Source organism: Papio anubis, chromosome 16 (assembly GCF_008728515.1).
Source record: "Papio anubis isolate 15944 chromosome 16, Panubis1.0, whole genome shotgun sequence".
In the NCBI taxonomy this organism is placed as follows: domain Eukaryota; kingdom Metazoa; phylum Chordata; class Mammalia; order Primates; family Cercopithecidae; genus Papio; species Papio anubis.
The window spans coordinates 61,287,032-61,313,182 of NC_044991.1; the positions used below are offsets into that span (position 1 = coordinate 61,287,032).

General features: G+C 44.2%; 1 protein-coding gene and 2 pseudogenes across 5 annotated transcripts in view; 2 read left to right on the plus strand and 1 right to left on the minus strand.

Moving 5' to 3' along the window:
• Positions 1 to 26,151, plus strand: part of ASIP (agouti signaling protein) — an 81,640-nt gene that overhangs the window by 47,126 nt on the left and 8,363 nt on the right. For 2 of the 4 annotated variants that reach the window (XM_009216291.3, XM_009216297.4), the window contains exon 2: positions 24,505 to 24,674. In XM_009216291.3, coding sequence (XP_009214555.1) covers positions 24,515 to 24,674 — 160 coding nt within the window. In that variant the 5' untranslated portion in view covers positions 24,505 to 24,514. Of the gene's footprint in view, positions 1 to 638; positions 1,104 to 24,504; positions 24,675 to 26,151 lie in introns of those variants that run through there. The other 2 variants (XM_009216298.4, NM_001164331.1) reach the window with 2 other exon arrangements.
• LOC103888046 lies at positions 5,873 to 12,418 on the minus strand (annotated as a pseudogene).
• LOC103888045 lies at positions 13,481 to 14,314 on the plus strand (annotated as a pseudogene). Its single transcript, XR_652393.1, has 2 exons — positions 13,481 to 13,546; positions 13,623 to 14,314. The product of XR_652393.1 is annotated as an actin-related protein 2/3 complex subunit 5 pseudogene (transcript).

Consider the following 26,151-nt stretch of genomic DNA (forward strand, 5'->3'; position numbering starts at 1 on the left):
CTGGAACAAGGATTGCAGTTTGAGGCACACACACTAACCAGTTGGTCTTCAGTGTGTCTGAGGAACAGAAAGAAGGTTGGGAGTTTTATTAGAGAAATGTTCTATATTGTTTTGAAAGAAAGTTTATTGGCACTAAAGAAGCATTTGGAAAGAAGGGGAAAAAAAAAGAAAAAAGGAAGCATTTGGGAGCTGGCAAACTCTGATTGGTGAGTGATGGTGGTAGGCAAAACTATTCTTAAAGTCATGTTTCAGCAGCTACTAAACTGCTCTTGGGGTTACAGCAGGTCATTTTAGCAGCTGGGTTTGTGAAAAATTTAATTCATGGAGCAGGTGCTGTGCCCCAAGTGCTTCTTCCCTCCTGGCCCCTAGACTCTGATTTAGTTGGGTATGACAAGAATGACCCAGTATGCATGATCAGCTTTCACATAACCTTGTAAATTCTAGTTGATCCAAGGAAAAGCCAACTGAGTAAGGAGAATAAAAGAACTGCAGCGTCATAGTTTTTGAGTCCACGTAAGTACAGCCCTTCAACTGAAATCCGAAAATTATGAGACCAATATTCCCGCAAAAAAGGGTCCCAACGAGATTTTACTAATAAGGTGGGCTGGGCCTTGGCAATCTGCCCATCAAGAGTTTAACTTCTCCACCAATTTCTCCTTAATTCACCCGGAATTTCTGAAAGAAGCTGAATTAGACCCTTCTTTGGCAGGACTTGTTTTTCTAGGTTAACTCAACTAGACTTAGTTTTATTCCATCTCTTGGGATCCATTCTGAATTAAATTCTCATTAAACTCGCCCATGGAGTGTCCGTGATGCAACCACTTCCCTTCCAATCCCTTTTAACCTCCATGTCAACATCAATTCCAATTCTAAGGAATGGGGAGAAATATAGAAGAACAGACCACAAGACTTCTGGCAACCAGAATGAGTATGAAGGCATGATGTTTGCTTGGCTGAAAGCAAAGAGATAAGATGGGGAAGCCAGCTGCTGGGAGTTACTGGGATCTTTAAAAAGTCTCACAGCAACACAACTTGCCTCTGCTATCCAAGGACAGAAGAGACCCTCTGCTCTGCCTAGCCTTAGAGGGATAGTCACTTGCGCTGTAAGTAGGAGGAAACAATTTTCTTTTCTTCTGCCGCCTACAGATATTCTATTTTCTTCTTTAAGTTTTAGTTTTATATGAACTGGGTTGCTAGAGAGCCCCTCTGTAAAATAAAGGATACCCTCTACTTTTGCTTCTTTTGTAAAACCTCTCTTGGTCTGCTTACAGCTGTCTTTCAGTTGATGAAACGTTTCTTCTTTTCACTGTGGGTCTGTAAGAACCTTCCTGCCTGGGAGATGTGGTGAAGTTTGAAATAATTTTGTAGTATGATTGGCTGTTTTCCTGTTCTTGTCTTTGAAGTTATAGACAAGTAAGCAGCAAATCTCCACTGCTGCAAGGTGAAAAAGGAAGTTCCTTGGCCTGGGCTCTTTGTGGGAAAGCATATGAGTTTAGATGGCAACTTTAATCTGCTTCCAGAATGAGTGAAGCTGCTGCTACTTTGGAAAGTTTAAAGAACTTAACAGTTTTTCCTCCTTTCTTGGAAAGTTAAACAGATTTTTTTGATTCACTTTTGTGGGTCAGAATAGTTAAGAAGAGTTCAGTGAAGAAAGTAGTTGATCTTTTGCTAACTAGTGGCTTCTTTTTTTTTTTTTTTTTGAGACGGAGTCTCACTTTGTCGCCCAGGCTGGAGTGCAGTGGCGCAATCTCGGCTCACTGCAAGCTCCACCTCCGGGGTTCACGCCATTCTCCTGCCTCAGCCTCCCTGAGTAGCTGGGACTACAGGCAACCGCCACCACGCCCAACTAATTTTTTTTGTATTTTTAGTAGAGACGGGGTTTCACCGTGTTAGCCAGGATGGTCTTGATCTCCTGACCTCGTGATCCGCCCACCTCGGCCTCCCAAGGTGCTGGGATTACAGGCGTGAGCCACCGCGCCCGGCCTCTTTCTCTTTACTCTGTGCATTTTCCATTGCCTAGCAGTAAATAAATAAATAAATATATGTATATGTATATCTAAGAAAGAAGTATTCCTAAATGTCAACCCTGACCCCAAAGTCACACTTTAGTGTTTCTTTAAATGTCTTCAGAAAGTTGCTTGTAGTTTCAGATTTCTAATAACTCTTACGGAGCAGAATTTAGGATTTGGGGATCAGTCTGCACATGTAGCATTTGTTCATTTCATATTTATTAGAGATGAAACAGATGACCAAAATTCCATTTATTGCAGACTCTCCTTTTCCTTTGTAAATGCTTGACTTTTCTCAATGGATATCCATTTGCACACATTGTAATGCCCATTAAAGGAAGCTCAGGTTAATGTTTTCAATTGTGGGTGAGTTTGCTCTGCTTCAGTGATATGGAACATGTTGTTCTGCTGTTTCCATTGGAGGAGATTAAAGAGGCTAAATGGGATGGCATATTGAAGTCATTTTTGGTTTTCTTTTTTAAATTTTTATTTTATTTTATTTTATTTTTGTTTTTATTTTTATTATTTTTGAGACGGAGTCTTACTCTGTCGCCCAGGCTGGAGTGCAATGGCATGATCTTGGCTCACTGCAACCTCTGCCTCGTGAGTTCAAACGATTCTCTCACCTCAGCCTCCTGAGTAGCTGGGACAACAGGCACATGCCACCACGCCTGGCTAATTTTTGTATTTTTAGTAGAGACATGGTTCCACTATGTTGGCCAGGCTAGTCTCGAACTCCTAGCCTCAGGTGATCTGTCCACCTCAGCCTCCCAAAGTGCTGGGATTACAAGCATGAGCCAGCGCACCCAGCCAGTCATTTTGGGTTTCCTGTGGTTATTTTGGATGCCTTACTGGGACCCACTCAAAAAACAAACAAACAACAAAGCAAAACAAAACGAAAAACACTTTCATAAATGTCTGTCTCAAAACCTTTTCTACTTTCTCCAAATAGAACTAATGCATACACAGTCTTAAGATTTGTTCAGCTATACCTCCTTGGTTCTGACTTAATCCTCTTCTGCAGAAAATTTCATCTCACATCAAAGCCTCTTCCCTCCTTCTGCTGTAAAGTTGTTGAGAGCTGTCACAGACTATCAGCTCAGCTTCAGCTATGCTTAATGAGTGCTTGTGCACAATGCACCCCAGGTAAAGGAATTCAGAAATCAAAAGACATGATTACTGAGAAGGAGAAAATGCAGAGAAGTGATTTCTGGAGAGCATAAACAAAATCAATATTGTACCCACTAAGGTCTTTGTTGAGTAATGATAGATAAAACAGCCTAAAGGGAATGATGTCAGGAGATCTAAAACAATCATTTAGCATCGCCTATCAGCATTGTATTCCTTGTACACTGTGGGAATAAACAGCTAGGAACCCTGGACTCTGACCCCTGTTTCAGTGGAACAGGGTGACAGATTTCACACTGACAAACAGCTGCCTGAAGGAGTCTTGTCCTTTTGTCCGTTGAGAAGGGACACAGCCTCAAGTCTTCTCTCAAATTCTAACTCAGGGCCCTTCAGACAGTCTGAGCCTGCTATATGGTTCTTGGTCTCAAAGAAGAGTTCTGAAGCAGGCTGTCTACATAAGATTCAAACCACCCATTAAAATATTATTCAATTTGGCATCTGTTAGGCATAACAATTAGACTAGCCAATGCAGTCACAATACTGAAATCGGTATGTGTATGTAGATACAGCCCAAGAGATTAAATAATTTTAATGTTGTTAAGAAAAAATTATTCTGATTTTTTTTTACACAAGGACAATTTTAATCCTGCATTTTCCTATAGTAACATCCACTGCTGGCTATCTATGGATTGAAACTGCGTTTGCTAAGAACTGTGGAGCACATGATGACACAGGCACACAGACATCTTCCAGCACCAACACAATACATATGTAACATATACAAGATAGTCTCAATGGATAAATGTGCTTCCAAAGTAATTCTATTTAGTAAAATTCACAGTTAATGCAGAATTTCATGTTTTAATTTTACATCTTTCGAATACTTTACATTTTTCTAATACTTTATTTTTTTTTTTAAAAAAACTCCTCATTCAAGATTATAATTTGCATGGCAATAAATAATGGTTTCATGGGCTCTAAGTTTCTTAGAAGTGTTCACAGCAATTTAGAACACCACGAGTCTTCCTTCCAATTTGCAGCATCTGATTTAAAGTTTAAATTCATCTAACGCACCATTAAAACTCTCATTTTCTCTTGTGAGAAGAGATGTTTCAATGGCTATTTCCAGGACTATATATTGAGCATGGGTGTACAGTATTTTTAAATGGTTAGCAGAATTTTACTCACATAATTTATAGCCAGAATAAGAAACTCTAGCCTCTCTGAATGACCTTCCACTCAGAACAATGATGATGATTAATGTCTAAAATGTATCTGGGGTGCCCCCCCTTGACATTACCAAATGTTTCCAAGTAATCTTAGAAAATACGATTATTTAGGCCGGGTGCAGTGGCTCAGGCCTGTAATCCCAGCACTTTGGGAGGCCTAGGCGGGTGGATCACAAGGTCAGGAGATCGAGACCATCCTGGCTAACTCGGTGAAACCCCGTCTCTACTAAAAATACAAAAAATTAGCCGAGCGTGGTGGCGGGCGCCTGTAGTCCCAGCTACTCCAGAGGCTGAGGCAGGAGAATGGCGGGAACCCGGGAGGCTTGCAGTGAGCGGAGATCATGCCACTTGCACTCCAGCCTGGGCGAGAGCGAGACTCTGTCTCAGAAAAAAAAAAAAAAAAAAAGAAAGAAATACGATTATTTAAACATATGCATAATATTCTACCACACAATGTACCATCACTTTTTAAACTATTTTCCAATTGTTCATTTATAACATTTGCAATTTTTCGTTATAAATAATATTGTGACGAATACTTTCATCCATAAGTTTTACGCAAGACTGGTTATTTCTTCTAATGTCTTCTAATGTCAAAGAAGTGGCTTACTGGTTCAAACAGTGCACATACATGGTTTAAGGCTTTTAGTATACTTTACCAAATAATCTCCAGAAGAGCTTGAACAACTCCTACCAACAGTATGTTATTGTGCCCATAGGGTGGACTTTGTAACAATAAAGCAAATTCAACCACAAATCTATTAGATTCACACCGATCTCAAAACTATCACATGAAAGAAGCAAGGAGACATATTACCGGTTAGGAAGCCAAATTCAAATTCTTTTAAAAAATCACTCAGCTTTAGATCAGTAGAATAATCAACAAAAATGCTCCCCATAAAGTCTACCAGGTTTTTCAAAAAATATAGTTAAAAAGAGAGAAAGAGAAAGTCAGGCCGGGCACAGTGGCTCATGCCTGTAATCCCAGCACTTTGGGAGGCCAAGGTGGGCAAATCACGAGGTCAGGAGTTCGAGACCAGCCTGGCAAACATGGTGAAACCCTGTCTCTACTAAAAATACAAAACTTAGCTGGGCATGGTGGCGGGCACCTGTAATCCCAGCTACTCAGGAGACTGAGGCAGGAGAATTGCTCAAACCCAGGAGGCGGAGGTTGCAGTGAGCTGAGATCACGCCACTGCACTCCAGCACGGGCGACAATATGAGACTCTGTCTCAAAAAAAAAAAAAAAAACAGAGAGTGAAAGAGAAAGTCAGTAGCAAATGACCAATTTTTTTTTTTTTTTTTTCAGATGAGTCTCTGTCATCCCAGGCTGGAGTGCAGTGGCCGCTGATCTGGCTCGTGCAACCTCCAATTCTCATGCCTCCCGGCCTCCTGAAGTAGCTGGAACTACAAGTGCACACCCTATGCCTGGCTAAGCCCAATTTTTTTTAGTAGAGACGGGGTGTCACCATATTGGCCAGGCTGCTCTCCAACTCCTGACCTCATGATCTGCCCACCCTGGCCTCCCAACATGCTGGGATTATAGGTGTGAGCCACCGCGCCCAGCAAATGACCAAAATTTTTTATTTGACTAAATTCTATTAATGCATGAGCATGACAGTCTCCCTGTTTATTTGACTTTGGCAATTAAAAAAACAAGCAGCCTTGTACAGAACAGTGAAAATGCCGAGGACAAGGGCAGTCTGCAGTTTTACCGTAGAATATATATATATATACACACACACACACACTACAGTAAATATATATATATTCTACTGTAAATATATGTATATATAGGCCTCCCTTTGGCCATATCAACTCCCAGTTCAGGCCATTAAATACAGACAAATTTTCAAATTCACGTCTTTACTTCTCCAAGATCTTCGATGCTGTCATCATCTACCTCTGGCCATTTTTCGGAATGACATCAATTATGTCATCTGTAAAGTCTCCCTGAATGATAATTTCATCCTCCCCATTACTGAGGCAGCACAGGAGAATTTTTGAGCAAAAAATCTTTGTGCTTCTTTAAGATCAATTTCAAAAATTGCAAGGCCACACACTCTTGTCACATATTTCTTCTTTGCCCTGGGAATTTGGGCTATAGTAACCTTTTGTGGCACGGTCTTTTTTTGTTTTATTTGGCGTCTTCCACCTCTCTTCTGTTTTTTCTTCTCTTCTTCTTCCCCTGCTGTTCCTTGACCCTCACTAATTCCAGCTTCTTGTTTGGGTGAATTTTCTACAGTAAGTTTTGCAAGTTCCTTTGGAAAATTCTTCTCTCACCATTGTCTACAATGAGCAACATCAGGCATATATTCACAGTACTCTACTCTGTTGATAATGAACAGACTCCACAATAAAGGACTTAAAGTGGGTAATCGGCATCTAACTTAGCACTATTCCTTGGGTCTCCTTTGCAATCAGTCCCACTGGATTCAGAAATCTCAGCTCACTGCAACCTCTGCCTCTGGGCTCAAGCTATCCTCCCACCTCCGCCTCCTAGGACCACAGGCACATGCCATCATGCCTGACTAATTTTTTGTATTTTTGGTAGAGATGGGGTTTCGCCATGTTGCCCAGGCCGGTCTTGAACTCCTGACCTCAAGTGATCTGCCCACCTCGGCCTCCCAAAGTGCTGGGATTACAGGCATGAGCCCCTGCGCCGGGCCTTCATCTTTTATATTTTTAAAAATTGCAGATAAACGTGAAGCTCCCTTTACTGATTAACTCCAATTCCCACAACTCTTCTATTTATTTCTTTTCCTGTGTACTTTTCTCCTCTCTCCTTTCCTTTTCTGCCTGTTTTGTACTCCTGTCTTTAATTTAAAAATCTAGTAAGTTTAACATTTTATGTTTTTAGGTTTTTTTGTTTTAGTTTGAGTTGTCATTATTATTTTTTTTCTTTTTTGGTTTTTTTATTTTGAGACAGGGTCTCACTCTATCACCCAGGCTGGAGTGCAGTGGCATGATCATGGCTCACCACAGCCTCAACCTCCCAGGCTTAGGTGAGCCACCTGCCTCAGGCTCTCAAGTAGCTGGGACTACAGGCATGAGCCAATGTACCCTGCCGTGTTTAACATAGTATATGCCTCTCTCCTAAATAGCCGTTTTTAGAAAAGACTGATTTAAATTGATATTTACCTCACATGGTCCTCAATTAAAACAGGTTTCCATCTTATTATGAAAGCTATGATTATTATATTATATAATGCTTTTTTTTTTTTTGAGACAGAGTCTCCTTCTGTAACCCAGGCTGGAGTGCAATGGTGTGATCTTGGCTCACTGCAACCTCCGCCTCCCAGGTTCAAGTGATTCTCCTGCCTCAGCCTCCTGAGTAACTGGGATTACAGGTGCATGCCACCACGCCCAGCAAATTTTTTATATTTTTAGTAGAGACGAGGTTTCATCATGTTAGTCAGGCTGGTCTTGAACTCCTGACCTTGTGATGTACCTGCCTCGGCCTCCCAAAATGGTAGGACTACAGGTGTGAGTCACTGCACCCTGCCAGTGCTTTTTCTTATATGACTTTTTTTTTGAGACATGGTCTCTCTCTGTTCCCCAGACTGGAATGCAGTGGCACAAGCACAGCTCACTGCAGCCTTGATCTCCTAGGCTCAAGTGATCCTCCTGCCTCAGCCTCCCAAGATAGCTGAAACTATAGGCATGCACTACCGCGCCCAGCTAATTTTTTAAATTTTTGTGGAGATGAGGTCTTGCCATGTTGTCCAGGCTGGTCTCAAACTCCTGGTCTCAAGCAATCTTCCTGACTCCACCTCCCAAAGTGCTGGGATTACAGGCATAAGCCTTGGTGCCCTGTCTTGTGTGACTTTTAAATTGCCCCTGAGGGCCAGGCACAGTGGCACATGCCTGTAATCCCAGCACTGTGGAAGGCCAAGGAGGGCAGATAGCCTGAGATCAAGAGTTCGAGACCAGCCTGGTAAAACATGGTAAAACCATGGTAAAACCCTGTCGCTCCTAAAAATACAAAAATTAGCCTGGTGTGGTGATGGGCACCTGTAATCCCAGCTACTCAGGAGGCTGAGGAAGGAGAATCGCTTGAACCCGGGAGGTGGAGGTTGCAGTGAGCCGAGATCACGCCACTGCACTCCAGCCTGGCAACAGAGCAAGACTCCGTCTCAAAAAAAAAAAAAAAAAAAAATTGCCTCTGAAGGCATGTCTAGAATTCAAAGATATTTTAATCTACTTGCAGCATTAGAATGAACTTATGACATCTCAATATTACAACTTTGGGGAAAAACATTCTACTGACTGTCTCAATTCTGGCTGTATTAGCTAAAAACTAAAATCAGTTTTAAGTTATTAAAATCCCATTACTTATGCCATAGCTCATTTTCAATCAAAAATATTATTATTCTTACCAGAGTTAGCTGGAAATCATTGTCTATTTTCAGAGGTCAGATTTATTCTCAGAGGGCAAATCCTCACAATAAAAGAAATATTCAGGCCAGGCACAATGGCTCACCCTTGTAATTCCAGCACTTTGGGAGGCTGAGGAGAGAGTGTCTCTTGAGCCCAGGAGTTCGAGACCAACTGGGCAACATTGTGAGACCTCACCTCTACTAAAAAAATAATTGGCCTGGCATGGTGGCTCACACCTGTAGTCTCAGCTGCTTGGGAGGCTGAGGTGGGAGAATTGCTTGAGCCCAGGAGGTCAAGGCTGCAGTGAGCTATGATCTTGCCATTGCCTTCCAGCCTGGGTGACAGAGCAAGATCCTATCTATAAAAACAGAAAGAAAGAAATATTCAACGGAATATGTTGTAGCCTCTCTGAAAGGGATGCCACTTATTTGGAATAACAGCAAGTCAACGTTAGAAAAGAACTTAAAAATCAAATAATTCATCAGCCTGGGCAACATGGTAAAACCCCATCTCTACCAAAAATACAAAAAAAACCCAAACAAATTAGCCAGGCATGGTGGCACATGCCTGTCGACCCAGCTACTAAGGAGGCTGAGGTGGGAGAATTGCTTGAACCCTGAAGGCAGAGGTTACAGTGAGCTGAGATGGCACCACTGCACTCCAGCCTGAGTGACAGAGCAAGACGCTGTCTCAAAAAAAAAAAAAAAAAAAAAGCCACCCTGTAAAGCAGGAAATTCAAGGAGACTGCCAGAGGGAAAAGGCTGCAGAGTGTGGAGAAGAAAGGGCACTCCTGCCTGCTATACAGAACCACTTTAGAGAGGGGGGCCCAGCAGGAGCCACACAGAGGTGAGTGTGGAGCTCTCTAGGAGCTGCAGACCGAAATCAGGGGTCTGAGGAAATTAGAGAGGCCCAAGACCCCATACATGGAACCACTCTCTTCTGCATACCCAAGGCATTTGTTTCACTTGTGCCTCAACTCTAGCACTTCTCCCTCCTCCTTTTGTTAGTTACTTGTCTCTCTTCCCTGAAGCACTGAAAGCCATTTAAAGGTAGGGCATCTGTTCTTCACATATATGGAACATACAGTAATTTGATTCAGTTGACAGAAACATTTCCTGAGGCCTTATTTTGCGCTGAGCACAACGTTAGGCCCTGGGTTGGTGTGGCCTGGGAGTGGTGGGGGATGGAGTAGTGGGTATGTAGATGAATAAGGCACAGGTCCTGCCCTTGATGAATCTTCAGTCTAGAAGAAGCAGACAAATGAACAAATAATTATAATAGAATGTGTTCAGAGAAGAGAGATTAACTCCCCTGGAAGGGAACCATCAGATAAGACTTTTGAATAACATTCAAAACATATTTGTTAGCCAGGCTCAGTGGCTCATGCCTGTAATCCCAACAGTGTGGGAGGCTGAGGCAGGAGGATCACTTGAGGTCAGGAGTTCAAGACCAGCCTGGGCAACATAGCAAGACCCTCATATCTACAAAATATTTTAAAATTAGCCAGTCGTGGTGGCGTGTGCGTGTAGTCCCAGCTACTCAGGAGGCTGAGGTGGAAGGATCACTTAAGCCCAGGAGGTTGAGACCACAGTGAGCTATGATTGTGCCACTGCACTACTGCCTGGACAGCAGAGCAAGACCCTGTCTCTAAAAAATTAAAATATAAATAAAAGTAAATGTGATGATTGATTGGCTATTCTAGGACGACACTAAGTAAATGAAACATATTGCCACCCTCATGCTACCCCAGAAATTATGTCTGATCATGGACATTACTGATAAACCTGAGTGGACTTTACTGAAAGTCCCTCAGCTAGCCTCCTATGCTCACCCCAGCCAGGCTCTTGCCGCAGCTGTAACATAACCCAGGTAGGTGGAAGATATGGGGGGAAGCAGGGTCCCCCTGCAGCTGCTGAACATCTGGTGTGCAGAATTGAGGTAACTAATAATGACAGGTGGTTCTCCCCTGGGCCCTGACCCTCAGAATTTGGGACAGCTAATTTGGCTAAGAAACTAAACCCCAACAAAATTGTGTGTTGCCTTTCCCAAGGTTTAGCATTTCAGAAACAGTGGCCGATGAACCAGAAGGGTAATAGAGTTTGAGAGTATCCCAGGGCAAAAAGGGGCCTCAGGTGAAAGAAGATACACGACAAGCAAGCTGTATGTTTTGGTGACAGAGCAGTAGTTGTTGAGAGCAAACTCCACCCTGAATTTGAACTATGAAAGGGAAGGAGAGTCCTACAAATTCCTCAACATCATTGTCACAAACTGTATATGACTCTCCATCCAGCTTCTTTAAATCTTTTCAGGGTATGTCAGGTAGCATCCAGTATTTTATTTCTATAATATCATCCTTTGCTTTTGTTTTTATTTTTATTTTTAAGACAGGGACTTGCTCTGTTGCCCAGGCTGGAGTGCAGTGGCACAATCATGGCTGGCTGCAACCTCAACCTCCTGAGCTCAGGCAATTCTCCCACATCAGCCTCCTGAGTAACTGGGACCACAGGCGTGCACCACCACGACTGACTAATTTTTAAATAATTTGTAGGGACGCGGTCTCCCTGTGTCGCCCAGGCTGGTCTCAAACTCCTGGACTCAAGCGATCCTCCCACCTTGGCCTCCCAAAGTGCTGGGAGTACAGGTGTGAGCCACTGCACTTGGCCATCCTTTGTTTGTTTGTTTTTTTAATTGCAAAGTAATAAAAAAGTAAATAAGACACGCTTATTTTTAAAATTCAAATACAGAAGTACATAAAGGAAAACATGCATGTTTCTACTTCACTCTCCATCCTCAATCCCACTCCTAAGGAGCAATCATCACTTAAATGTTTATCCTTCCAGACTTTTTTCTCTTGCATATGCAAACATGTACATATTTGAATATGTTTTGATATTTACAGGATCATACTTTTATAATTTTTTTTTTTTTGAGACAGAGTCTCACTCTGTTGCCCAGGCTGGAATGCAATGGCACAATCTCGGCTCACTACAACCTCCACCTCCCGGGTTCAAGTGATTCTCCTGCCTCAGCCTCCTGAGTAGCTGGAATTACAGGCGCTCACCACCACGCTCGGCTAATTTTTGTATTTTAGTAGAGACGGAGTTTCACCGTGTTAGCCAGGCTGGTCTTGAACTCCTGACCTCGTGATCCACCCGCCTCGGCCTCCCAAAGTGCTGGGATTATAGGCCTGAGCCACCGCGCCCAGCCACTTTTTACAATCTTTAATTTGTTTCAGTATTACATTTTTAAAATATGCTCTGAACCAGTACCAGTCTAGAATGATGTGCCCCTTTCAACAAGACACTTTCCCCACTGTAGATCTGCACTACTACTACCTAAACTGAAAGAAATCAACAACCTCCCCTGCCCTTATGTGTCTGTGATTGTGGATGAGCCACATGCAGGTTATAGGAATATCATATACAAACATTCTGAGGTTTTTCAGGGCCAGAGAACCCATTATGGACCCAGAGAAAGCTATGGACCCTCTCCCTGAAAAATCACATATGCGCAACGTTTCGCAGACGATTTCGAGGTCGAGAATTCCCTCTTGCTATCATTTCCCTTTCTCCCCAAGTATATGCTTTGTTTCAAAAGCGTGATCAAAGGAAAGCCTGCCTCCGTCCGCACTAACCTGAATGAGTCTGCTGAAGTCTGCAGCTGCTCCTCCATGCTGCGGCCCAGCTGATACTTTTTGATTTCTGTTCACTCTCCTTCAAAGGGATGAGCCTCACCCAGATCCCCCAGGTCTCTGGCCATTGGTGCTTGGCAGGGCTGGTAGAAGCCACTACTATGACTAACTGAGCCCAGTCACCTCCCCTCCAATGCCAGCTTGCTGGCTACCCAGACACTCTGGCTACCTTGACTAGTGTCACTAGCAAAGCCCAGGGCAGGCTGTCAGAGTTGTGCCTCACGAACACCTAGTGTGGTCAGCAGCTGACACTGTTCACTGTCTTCAAGAAGACTGCTTAAACAAACAAACAAAAAATAGTAAAACAATGCTAAAATAAAAATTAAAAGGGAAGCCAGGTGCAGTGGTGCCCCTATAGTCCCAGCTACTTGAGTGGCTGAAGCAGGAGGATTACCTAAGGCCAGGAGTTTCAGGCCAGCCTGGGCAACACAGTGAGCCCACATCTCAAAAACGTTAAAAAGGCCGAGAGCACTGGCTCATGCCTGTAATCCCAGCACTTTGGGAGGCTGAGGCGGGTGGATCACTTGAGATCAGGAGTTTGAGACCAGCCTGGCCAACATGGTGAAACCCGATCTCTACTAAAAGTACAAAATTAGACGGGCATGGTGGTGGTGCATGCCTGTAATCCCAGCTACTCAGGAGGCTGAGGTGGGAGAATCGCTTGAACCCAGGAGGTGGAGGTGCCTTTGCCTCTTCTTCCATTCTCATCTCTCACTACACCTCCGTCCCAATAGGTACTTAGTCATGCCACATGACTGGGAGACTGTAGTCCTTTCCTTTGCTGTGGGGAACAAGGCCTTAACCCTGAAGGATTAAGATACAATGCTATCCCCAGTGCTGTTGCTAAGGGGATTCCCTCAGTGCATACTCAGGACGCTGAGTGTCCCTACTCAGGAATGATCTCGACACTGTTGTCTCCTATATTCCCTCAAGCAGAGATCTTACATATTAACATACATGTGTGCACACATATCAACAAGACTCCTGGGTTACATCAACCAATTGCCCTGGACCCGTACAAACCCTCATTGCTGTTACCACTCATGAGGGACACACTCACTGCTATTAATACAATTGCAGCCCCAGAGTGGAAGAGGGAAGTGAATCAGGTGCCGGGCAGTGGGCTGCTGGGCCCGGCTTGCTGAGGTAGAGGCAGCGCCAAGAAGAGGCCTTTGCCACTGGTAGGGATTGGGATGTCGAAGAACAGCGTCGTTGGCCCGGTTCCGGAAGGTGGACGTGGATGAATATGACGAGAACAAGTTGGTGGACGAAGAAGATGGGGGCGACGGCCAGGCTGGGCCCGACGAGGGCGAGGTGGACTCCCACCTGCGGCAAGGAAATGTGACAGCTGCCCTACAGGCAGCTCTGAAGAACCTCCCCATCAACACCAAGAGTCAGGCAGTGAAGGACCGGGCAGGCAGCATTGTCTTGAAGGTGCTCATCTCTTTTAAAGCTAATGATATTGAAAAGACAGTTCAATCTCCAGACAAGAATGGTGTGGATCTCCTAATGAAGTGTATTTATAAAGGATTTGAGAGCCCCTCTGACAATAGCAGTGCTGTGTTACTGCAGTGGCAGGAAAAGGCACTTGCTGCTGGAGGAGTAGGGTCCATTGTTCATGTCTTGACTGCAAGAGAAACCGTGTAGATTGGCAGGAAGTGGAAATCTGCCTCGGGAGTGGGAATTGCTGGTACAAAGACCAAAACAACCAAATGCCACCGCTGCCCTGTGGGTAGCATCTGTTTCTCTCAACTGTGCCTTCTTGCTTTTTCATATCTATAAAGAAGAAAATTACATATCAGTTTTCCTTTAATGAAAATTGGGATAATATAGAAGAAATTGTGTTAAAATATAAATGTTTTATCCTTTCAAAACCATTTCAGTGATGTTTATACCAGTCTGTATATAGTATAATTTACATTCAAGTTTAATTGTGCAATTTTTAACCCCTATTGGCTGGTTTTTTGTTTTGTTTTGTGTTATTTTTACCTAATACTGAGAGATTTGGTCAGAATTTGAGGCCAGTTTCCTAGCTCACTGCTAGTCGAGAAATGATATTTATAAAAAATATGAGAGACTGGCAGTTATTAACATTGCAAAACTGAGGCCGGGCGCAGTGGCTCATGCCTGTAATCCCAGCACTTTGGGAGGCCAATACGGGCGGATCACGAGGTCAGGAGATCAAGACCATCCTGGCTAACACAGTGAAACCCCGTCTCTACTAAAAAATACAAAAAACTAGCTGGGCGAGGTGGCAGGCGCCTGTAGTCCCAGCTACACGGGAGGCTGAGGCAGGAGAATGGCCTAAACCCGGGAGGCGGAGCTTGCATTGAGCTGAGATCCGGCCACTGCACGCCAGCCTGGGCGACAGAGCAAGACTCCGTCTCCAAAAAAAAAAAACAACAAAAAAACATTGCAAAACTGGACCATTTCCCTTATTTAAGCAAAATATGTTTTTGGAATAAGTGGTGGGTGAATACCACTACCGAGTTCTAGCTTTGTTTTTCTTGCCTCCTGATTAACTGTACTGTGGGTTTAAGTGTGCTACTTTCTCTCAGCATCCAATAATCATGGCCTCTCAATTGATTTGTGGTCGCCCAGGGTTCAGAGCAAGAAGTCTTGCTCTATACAAATGTATCCATAAAAATATCAGAGCTTGTTTGGCATGAACATCAAACTTTTGTTCTAATATTATGGCTCTGTTTGGGAAAAACTGTAAATCAGAAAGAATGATTTGCAGAAAGAAAGAAAAACTATGGTGTAATTCAAACTCTGGGCAGCCTCTGAATGAAATGCTACTTTCTTTAGAAATATAATAGCTGCCTTAGACATTATGAGGTACACAACTAGTATTTAAGATACTATTTAATATGCCCCATAAATGTCTTCAGTGTTCTTCAGGGTAATTGGGATCTCAGAAGATTTGGTTTAGATCCAAACAAATACACGTTCTGTGTTTTAGCTCAGTGTTTTTTTAAAAAAGAAACTGCCACACAGCAAAAAATTGTTTACTTTGTTGGACAAACCAAATCAGTTCTCAAAAAATGACCGGTGCTTATAAAAAGTTATAAATATCCACTAGTTCCAAAACAAACCACCTGACCAAGGAGGAAGTCAGCTTGTGATTAGTATTTACATTGGACACCAGTTTTGTAATCACTGACTTATGTGCAAACTGGTGCAGAAATTCTATAAACTCTTTGCTGATTTCGATACCTGCTTTTTGTTTCATTTTGTTTTGTTTTGTAAAAATGGTAAAACTTCAGAAAATAAAATGTCAGTGTTGAATAATTTAAAAAAAAAAAAAAAAAACAATTGCAGTGGGCTTGTACAAACTTTCCATGACTTTCCATGCCCTCTTTTCCAGGCTTAGTCAGATTCAGTCACACTTATGCATTTGTAAATTCTTCAGCTCTTAAGGAAGTATAATAAGTGGCCCTTATAAAATCTTTCTCTGTGTAACTATTTAAGCTGCCCAATGGCACAGTGATGGGGAGGCAAGAATCGGAAATGAGGAATTTGCTGTGTTCTGAATGTTTATGCCCTCTCAGATTCGGATGTTGAAATCCTCACTGCCAAGGTGATAGTGTAAGGAGGTGGGGCCTTTTGGAGGTGACTAGGTCATGGTGGCAGAGCCCTCATGAATGAAGCTAGTGCCTTTATAAAAGAAGCCCAAGGGAAACCCCTTCCACTTTGTGAGATGAGAGAGATGATGGCTGTCTATGAAGAAATAGGCCCTCACTAGATATTGAATCTGCCTGCACCTTGATCTTAGACTTCCCAGCCTCCAGAACTGTGAGAAATAAATTTCTGTTATTTAGAAACCACCCAGTCTATGATATTTTGTTATAGTCACCTAAATAGACTAAGACAGGATTCATAGAATTTAAGGATAGCAGGTAGATTCTTTCATTCATTTCACAAATTTTTGTCAAGTTGCTACTCTGTGCCTCATACTCTATACTAAGTCATATAGTCCTATCCTCTTATGAAGGGGGCCTGCCCCTCCACACCTGTGGGTATTTCTCATCAGGTGGGACAAGAGACTGAGAAAAGAAATAAGACACAGAGACAAAGTATAGAGAAAGAACAGTGGGCCCAAGGGACCGGCACTCAGTATATGGAGAACCCGCACTGGCGCCGGTCTCTGAGTTCCCTCAGTATTTATTGATTATTATTTTTAATATTTTAGTGAGGGGAGTGTAGCAGGGCAACAGGTGGGGAGAAGGTCAGCAGGGAAACATGTGAGCAAAGGAATCTGTATCATGAATAAGTTCAAGGAAAGGTATGTATGTAGCCCAGATGTGCCCAGATGTGTATGTAGGCTGGATTTATGTTTTTCTTTACCCAAACATCTCAGTGTAGCAAAGAGCAACAAAGCAGTATTGTTGTCAGTATATCTTGTCTCTAGCCACAGGGCAGTTTTCTCCTATCTTAGAATAGAACGAATGAGAATGGTCGGCTTTACACCGAGACATTCCATTCCCAGGGAGGAGCAGGAGACAGAAACCTTCCTCTCATCTCAACTGCAAAGAGGTCTCCCTCTTTCCCTACTCCTCCTCAGCACAGGCCCTTTACAGGTGTCGGGCTGGGGGATGTAAGGTGTTTCCTTTCCCACAAGGCCATATCTCAGGCTGTCTCAGTGGGGGGAAACCTTGGACAATATCCAGGCTTTCTTGGGCAGAGGTCCCTGCAGCTTTCCACAGAGCATTGTGTCCCTGGTTCATCGAGAATGGAGAATGGCGATGACTTTTACCAGGCATACTGCCTGCAAACGTATTGTTAACAAGGCACATCCTGCACAGCCCTAAATCCATTAAACTTTGATTCAATACAGCACATGTTTCTGTGAGCACAGGGTTGGAGCTAAAGTTACAGGTTAACAGCATCTCAAAGCAGAAACAATTTTTCTTAGTACAGATCAAAATGGAGTTTCTTATGTCTTCCTTTTCTACATAGACACAGTAACAACCTGATCTCTCTTTCTTTTTTTTTTTTTGAGACGGAGTCTCGCTCTGTTGCCCAGGTTGGAGTGCAGTGGCACAATCTCAGCTCACTGCAAGCTCTGCCTCTCGGGTTCATGCCATTCTCCTGCCTCAGCCTCCCGAGTAGCTGGGACTACAGGCACCCGCCACCACGCCCGGCTAATTTTTTTGTACTTTTAGTAGAGACGGGGTTTCACCATGTTAGCCAGGATGGTCTCGATCTCCTGACCTCGTGATCCACCTGCCTCGCCCTCCCAAAGTACTGGGATTACAGTTGTGAGCCATCGTGCCCAGCCTGATCTCTCTTTCTTTTCCCTACACTCTGTTTATTTATTTATTTATTTATTTATTTATTTATTTATTTATTGAGACAGAGTCTCGCTCCATTGCCCGGGCTGGAGTGCAATGGCACAATCTCAGCTCACTGCAACCTCCACCTCCTGGGTTCAAGCAATTCTTGAGCTTCAGCCTCCCGAGTAGTAGGCATGCACCATCAAGCCCAGCTAATTTTTGTATTTTTAGTAGAGACGGGGTTTCACCATGTTGGCCAGGCTGGTCTCAAATTCCTGGCCTCAAGTGACTCACCCGCCTCAGCCTCCCAAAGTGCTGGGCTTACAGGCGTGAGTGCCAGGCCCTATCCCCTTATTTTAAAACTGAGAAAGCTGAGACTCAGATGGACCTAGGGTCACACAGCCGTTTAAATGACAGGTTCATCCAGATGATCTTACTCGTGTGTCTGGATTCTTCTTTTTATCCACCATGCTGAAGAGAAACTCATCTTAAGTCCTAAATACTAACTTAACACAGATGATGAATTTAAAAGGAGACTTGTCATCAGAAATATCACAGATCAAGTAACAGTCTTCATCACTGTGGAGTGGAAAGACAGTTGAGAAACCCAGTTACACAGCTACTGATTGCTGTCAGCATTATTGTCCTGCTTTTTTTGTTTTGTTTTGTTTTTTGAGACAGAGTCTCTTACTCTGTCACCCAGGCTGGTGTGCAGTGGCACAATCTTGGCTCACTACAACCTCTGCCTCCTGGATTCAAGTGATTCTCCTGCCTCAGCCTTCCAAGTAGTTGGGATTACAGGCATGTGCCACCATGCCCAGCTGATTTTTGTATTTTTAGTACAGATGAGCTTTCACCACGTTGGTCAGGCTGGTCTCGAACTCCTGACCTCAGGTGATCCACTTGCCTCGGCCTCCCAAAGTGCTGGGATTATAGGCGTGAGCCACAGTGCCTGGCCTAGCATCATTGTCCTGTATTAATAGCAGGGAGTGTTTCTCTGATGAGTAGTAACAGCAACGAGGTCTGTACAGATCCACAAACCTTTACCTGTAATTGCAAAATCCCAACACCCTGAAAACTATAAGGTTTTGTTCCTCCTTTGGCAACTCATTTGCCAGCAAAATCTGAACTTACCTGAAGACATTTGGCAACAAAATGCGTCCTGAATTGATGTGAATCAATTCATAGTCTGTATTCATCCTGCCTATTATGAAGATCCGTGCCTTTTTGCTATAGAAGCATTAAGATTTTTATTATAGGGCTTTCCCAGACCCTTATATGTGGTTTAATATAATATATAGATGATACTACTTTTCTAACATTCACAAAGTTCTGAATTCTAAAAAATATCTGACTCCAAGGGTCCTAATACAACTAAACATTATGGACCTGTATTACATTTAGAATATACATATCCCTCCAGAACTGAGGTAAGGAATACTGGTCTTTAACTCTCTCCCTATAATACCTAAATAAGATTTACTCCACTGAGACTTCACCAATCCAAGACTCAGTCCAATTGTATGGTTCTACCAGGAGAACTGTTTTGCCAGGGGTTGGTCGGTCTTAAACTAACCCCTAGGATTCACTTGTCGTGAGTTAGGCTGGGGATTTGACCTGGTGAGATCTCCTGCCTGCCCATTGTGCAGTGACTAGTGTTTACATTAGGCTTGTGGCTGCTCTGATGGTGAAGTGAGCTTGTACCTACATTATCAAGTGTTCATAGCAAGTGATCAGTGTGGACTTTGGTCCCATGGATATTGGCCTCTGGTCATGAGCTGTCCCACTACTCCTTAGATTTGTAATACTGAATTGGACTGTTGATTCAGTCCCCTCATTCTCAATCCTGTTCCTGGGTCTAAGTTAATCTTCCCCAAACTCCTGCCACCTTTTTCTTTCTTCTTTTCTTTTCTGGTACGATCACAGCTCACTACAGCCTCAACCTCCCAGGTTCAAGCAATCCTCCCTCCCACCTCACCCTCCCAAGTGGCTGGGACCACAGGTGTGTACTATCACACCTGTTGGCGGCCAGCCACCCAGGTGCCATGGCAAGAGACTGAGGGCACAAGCTGTTCCAGTATAATAAAGAAAATATATAGAATAAGAATAGTTCCACTAGAAATAGATTATAGATATGATTATATATGAATATCATTAATCATTAGTTTGTAGCATTACTCTTTATTCCAATATTATGATAATCTTTGTTCTACAATTATAACCTAGGAAAAACCAGGCCATACAGAGATAGGAGCTGAAGGGACACGGTGAGAAAGTGACCAGAAGACAAGAGTATAAGCCCTCTGTCACACCTGGACAAAGCCACTAGAGGGCTCCCTGGTCTAGCAGTAATGCCAGCGCCTGGGAAGGCACCTGTTACCTAGTGGTCCTTGGTCTAGTGATAGCGTCAGTGCCTGGGGAAGGCACCAGTTACTCAGCAGACTGGGAAAGGGACTCTCCCTTTCCCCGGGGGAGTTAGAGAAGACTCTGCTCCACCACCTCTTGTGGAAGGCCTGACATCAGTCAGGCCTGCCCACAGCCATCCAGAGGACTGACTATCTCCCTGTGATGCTGTGCTTCAGTGGTCATGCTCCTGGTCTGCTTTCATATTCCACCCTGTACACCTGGCTCCACCTTCTAGATAGCAGTAGCAGAATTAGTGAAAGTACTAAAGTCTTTGAAATGTATAGAAGAAATAATGGCACAAGCTGTCCTCTCTGTCTCTCTGCCTCGGCTGCCAAACAGGGAAGGGCCCCCTGTCTGGTGGACGCATGACTCGTGTGACCTTACCTATCATTGGAGATGGCCCACACTCCTTACCTTGCTCCCTTGTCTTGTATCCCATAAATAACAGCGCAGCCAGGCATCCAGGGCCACTACCAGTCTCTGCGCCTTGGTGGTAGTGGTCCCCCAGACCTAGCTGTCTTTTCTTCTATCTCTTTGTCTTGTGTCTTTATTTCTACGATCTCTCGTCTCCACACATGAGGAGAAAAACCCCACAGAGCGTTAGCCACCATGCCTGGCCTCTTTTTCTAATTCAGATTTTCTGGCCACTCTCACTTCTTTGCAGAAATTCCCATTACAGTTTTTGGCCCATGAGTATATTATTTATGGTAGGGAAAACCCAAAGACATAAAATAACTGCACATACCGCCTCCCAATTAATAACATGCCTCTTGTAACTTGCCTTAATCGAGCTTATTTGTTCTTGTTTTTGAGACAGAGTATCACTCTGTCGCCCAGGCTGGAGTGCAATGGCACAATCATGGCTCACTGTAGCCTCAACTTCCTGGGGTCAGGTGATTCTCCCACCTCAGCCACCCGAGGAGCTGGGACCACAGTCTCGTGCCACCACTCCCGGCTAAGAGCCTTTTGTTAATCAGAGCTTCTCCCCACCACATTCCACCACATCTTCATCCTTTACTTTCCTTGTTTTTTAAAGTTGAATTTCTTTCTTTCTTTCTTTTTTTTTTTTTTTTTGGAGACAGTTTCTTTCACCTAGGCTGGAGTGAAGTGGCATGATCTCAGCTCACTGCAACCTCCTAGCCCTGGGTTCAGGCAATTCTCCTGCCTCAGCCTCCTGAGTAGGTAGACTTATAGGCACCTACCTACTCAGGAGGCCACCGCCTAGCTAATTTTTGTATTTTTAGTAGAAACGGGGTTTCACCATGTTGGCCAGGCTGGTCTCGAAATCCTGACCTCAGGTGATCCATTCGCTGCGGCCTCCCAAAGTGCTGGGATTACAGGCGTGAGCCACTGGCCCAGCCAGGTTGAATTTATTTCTGATTTGCCTTCCTAATTAATACCCATTAAAGCTAGATGCTGTTATTTGAAAAATGGTCTTTTTAGCAACAATCAGAAGCTAAAAATTAAATACAATATTGCTTTTGGAAGAGGTCAATGATACAGAATAAAAATTTTAAATATATATTTAATTTTATGTAACTAAAATATTATCTAGTTTACAAATATTTCATATTTATATTCCAAATGTTACTGTATTGAATCTTTATGAATTCTAGACAGCATGGTATAATAATGTTTCAAAACATTATGATAACTATTCATGATGTAGATTTTTCCTCTGCATCCACAATCCAAGCTTACCAGTCCTAGCTCTTGTCTCACTAGGACCCAGTCCTGTACTAAAACAAATCTGAAATCTGATAAATTAATGAGAAATATTATCGGCACATTAGCCTTTTAATAAACGTCATCAATATCTTTACCTGAAGAAATAGTTGGACTGGGTGCAGTGGCTCACACCTGTAGCCCCAGCACTTTGGGAGGCCAAGGCAGGCGGATCACTTGAGGTCAGGAGTTTGAGACCAGCTTGGCCAACATGGTGAAACCTTGTCTCTACAAAAAATACAAAAATTAGCCGGGCGTGGTGGTGGGCACCTGTAGTCCCAGCTACTCGGGAGGCTGAAACAGAAGAATTACTTGAATCCAGGAGGCAGAGGTTGCAGTGAGCCAAGATCACACCACTGCATTCCAGGCTGGGCAACAGAGTGAGATTCCATCTTAAAAAAGAAAAGAAATAGTTAAGTGGTCCATTGGTTAATAGATATTGATGGAGCAAACATGATGTTCTTGTTCCAATCCGTCCATGATTCTTTTTGAGACGGAGTTCAAGGGCTGTGTCACTCAGGTTGAGTGTGAGCGCTGACCTCGCTCTCACTGCAAGCCTCGCCTCCCAGGTCTTCAGGCCATTCTCCTGCCTCAGCCTCCCAGTAGCTGGGACTACAGGCTCGGCCACCACGCCTCGCTAGTTTTTGTATTTTTAGTAGAGACGGGTCACCATGTTAGCCAGGATGGTCTCTCGATCTCCTGACCTCAGATCCGGCCGCCTGCCTTCCAGGTGCTGGGATTACAGGCTTGAGCCACCGCGCCCGGCCAATCCGTCATGATTCTTACAATCTAGATGGGGTTGGCAAACTTTTTCTGTAAAAGGCCAGATAGTAAATATTTTATGCTTTATGGACCATATAGGGTCTCCGCTGGATATATTTTTTTTAATAGCATCATTTTAAAATGTTAAAACTGTTCTTACTTCCCAGACTGGGTAAATGCCATATGAAATGTGAGAAGGGCAAATGAGTACCATAGTCACTAAGGGCTTTGATGACCATTGACAAATGATAAGTAAATAAATGTTTGTATAGCAAGCTAAGCATTGCAATCGGTGGGAAAGGACAAGCATCATATGGGGACCAGGAAGTAGCCAAGCTTGGTCGGAATTCATTGCTTCCTGTGAGAAAATATAAAGCTGGAAAGGATGGTGGAGAGCCCCTGTCATTGAGGAGTTAATATCCTAGAAGGGGGATGCCATATATATATAAAATATATACACACAAATGAACAAATATGGCCAAGTGGTGGCTCACTTTGGGAGGCTGAGGTGGGAGGATCACTTGAGCCCAGGAGTTCAAGGCCAACTTGGGTAATAGAGTGAGCCCTCATCTCTACAAAAAAAAAAATTTAATTAGCCAGGCATGTGGGCACATGCCTGTAGTGCCAGCTACTCAGGAAGATGAGGTGGGAGGATGGCTTGAACGTGGGAGGTTGAGGCTGCAGTGGCCCAAGATCGTGCCACTGCACTCCAGCCTGGGTGACAGGGTGAGACTCTGTCTCAAAACAAACAATGACAACAGAAAAAAAACTATACGAGCTTGAGTTAGAAAATATAGGCCAGGTGCAGTGGCAGTGGCTGGCAGATCACTTCAGGCCAGGAGTTTGAGACAAGCCTGGCCAACATGGTGAAACCCCATCTCTACTAAAAATACAAAAATTAGCCAGGTGTGGTGGTGCGCACCTGTAATCCCAGCTACTCCAGAGGCTGAGGAAGAAGAATCGCTTGAAGCTGGGAGGCAGAGGTTGCAGTGGGCCAAGATCGTGCCACTGCACTCTAGTCTGGCTGACAGAGCAAGACTCTGTCTCAAAAAAAATAAAAAGAGTTAGAAAATATAAAATGCTTAGCCTGGCCAACGTGGTAAAACCCCGTCTCTACCAAAAAATACAAAAATTAGCCTGGCTTAGTGGTGGGTGCCTGTAGCCCTAGCTACTCAGGAGGCTGAGGTAGGAGAATTGCTTGTACCTGGGAGGTGGAGGTTGTAGTGAGCTGAGACTGTGCCACTGCACTCCAGCCTGGGCAACAAGAGTGAGACTCCGTCTTAAAAAAAAAAAAAAAAAAAAAATCCAGCTAGCAAATAAATAAATACATAAATCCAGGTGGCCTATGTTGACAGGTCCATCCTCCTGCCACAAACTATACCTGCATTCGTTCTCTCTGGCTTTGGGAATCTAGGGTATGAGCCAACATATATGCTTGTCTGAAGGAGCCACTTACCTCTGCATCTTTCTCACTGATTCTTAATTTATTAGCCTTATTCTGTGCACCTTAATAAAACCTCTGCTACTGTGAGGCCCTACTGGGGGCCCTTCAACAACTCTGCCCAGGCCTAGGGTCTCCTGGGGCCACAGACATTAAAAAAAAACAGAAGCAGCCAACACACCACCCTCTGGACAGCAGAGACCAGTGCAATGCATTCCTTTTATCTTTGCTCCAATCTCCTTCTGTTCCTAGTCTTTCTTCCTCTTCCCATCTCTCTTCTCTCTTCTTCCCTCATCAATTCCCCTTCCCCATCCTAGGCCTTGCTAACCCTCCGACTCCACCAGGACACTTGCCTAACAGAGTCACAACACCAGCCCAAAGAAGCACAAAGAAAGCAGGAAGGCCTCTTACCATTACCCCGACCCACCCATCTGACCACCTTCTCTGTCCCACTCAGGCTTCCTGGGATGGATGTCACCCGCCTACTCCTGGCCACCCTGCTGGTCTTCCTCTGCTTCTTCACTGCCTACAGCCACCTGCCACCTGAGGAGAAGCTCCGAGATGACAGGAGCCTGAGAAGCAACTCCTCTGTGAACCTACTGGACTTCCCTTCTGTCTCTATTGTGGGTAAGTCACCTAGCCTCCGGGCTCTGGCCCGGGAGAGGGGCTGCAGGAAATCAAGCATGTTTCCCAGGGTGCTACCAGGATCCACCGCCATGGACAGCTCCTTCTTGCTCGTTCCACAAAATAATCCTGGGAGAATAGTGTCCCTTGACTCATTTGGTTTGGGAAAGCCCTACATGCTACCAATCTAATATACAGCTTAGCATATGGTAGAGCCTCTGAAAGGCCTGAAGTGAAGACACTTGCTAAACTTTGTTTAATGTAGCATTTCTGAAACTTAATGAATCACAGAACTCCTGTCAACAGTAACAAACTTCAGGAAATGCTCCAGAACATAAGCAAGACTAGGATGGACCAGTCCTGTCATGTCAGAGTTGGGAATGATGACTCAGGGGAAAATATGAGGGGCATTGGAGATCTGGTTTGACTTCACCTGATAATAATCATAGGCATACTGTGTGGTAGGCACTGTGAGGCGAGTATGGTCTTTATTTGTATTTCACAGTTGAGGAACTTTAGGCTTAGGAGAGTTAAGTAACTAGCATGGATCACACAGTTTTTTTTTTTTTTTTTTTGAGACGGAGTCTTGCTCTGTCGCCCAGGCTGGAGTGCAGTGGCCGGATCTCAGCTCACTGCAAGCTCCGCCTCCCGGGTTCACGCCATTCTCCTGCCTCAGCCTCCCGAGTAGCTGGGATTACAGGCGCCCGCCACCTCGCCCGGCTAGTTTTTTGTAGTTTTTAGTAGAGACGGGGTTTCACCGTGTTAGCCAGGATGGTCTCGATCTCCTGACCTCGTGATCCGCCCATCTCGGCCTCCCAAAGTGCTGGGATTACAGGCTTGAGCCACCGCGCCCGGCCTGATCACACAGTTTTTAACTGGCAAAGCCAGAATTCAAAATCAGATGCTTAACTCCAGAACCTAAGCTCAAAACTAATATCCCTTACTACCTTGCCTTTTGCTAGGAAAAGAGGATATCTGAGGCTGGGTGAGGTGGCTCATGCCTGTAATCCCAGCACTTTGGGAAGCTGAAGCATGAGGATTGTTTGAGCCTAGGAGTTCAAGACCAGACTGAGTGATATACAGAGACCCTGTCTCTACGGAAAAATTTAAAAACTAGCAAGGCATGGTGGCATGTACCTGTAATCCCAGCACTTTGGTAGGCTAAGGCGGGCAGATCTCTTGAGCTCAGGTGTTCAAGACCAGCCTGGTCAACAGGGTGAAACCCCATCTCTACTAAAAATACAAAAATTAACCAGGCATGGTGGCGTGCGCTTATAGTCCTAGCTACTTGGGAGGCTGAGGCAGGAGAATCACTTGAGCCCAGGAGTTTGAGCCTACAATGATTGTGAGCCATGATTGTGCCACTGCACTCCAGCCTGGGTGACAGAGTGAGACCCTGTCTCAAAAACAAGCAAACAAAAACTAGCCGGGAATGGTGGTGTATGCCTATGGTTCCAGCTATTTGGGAGGCTGAGGCAGG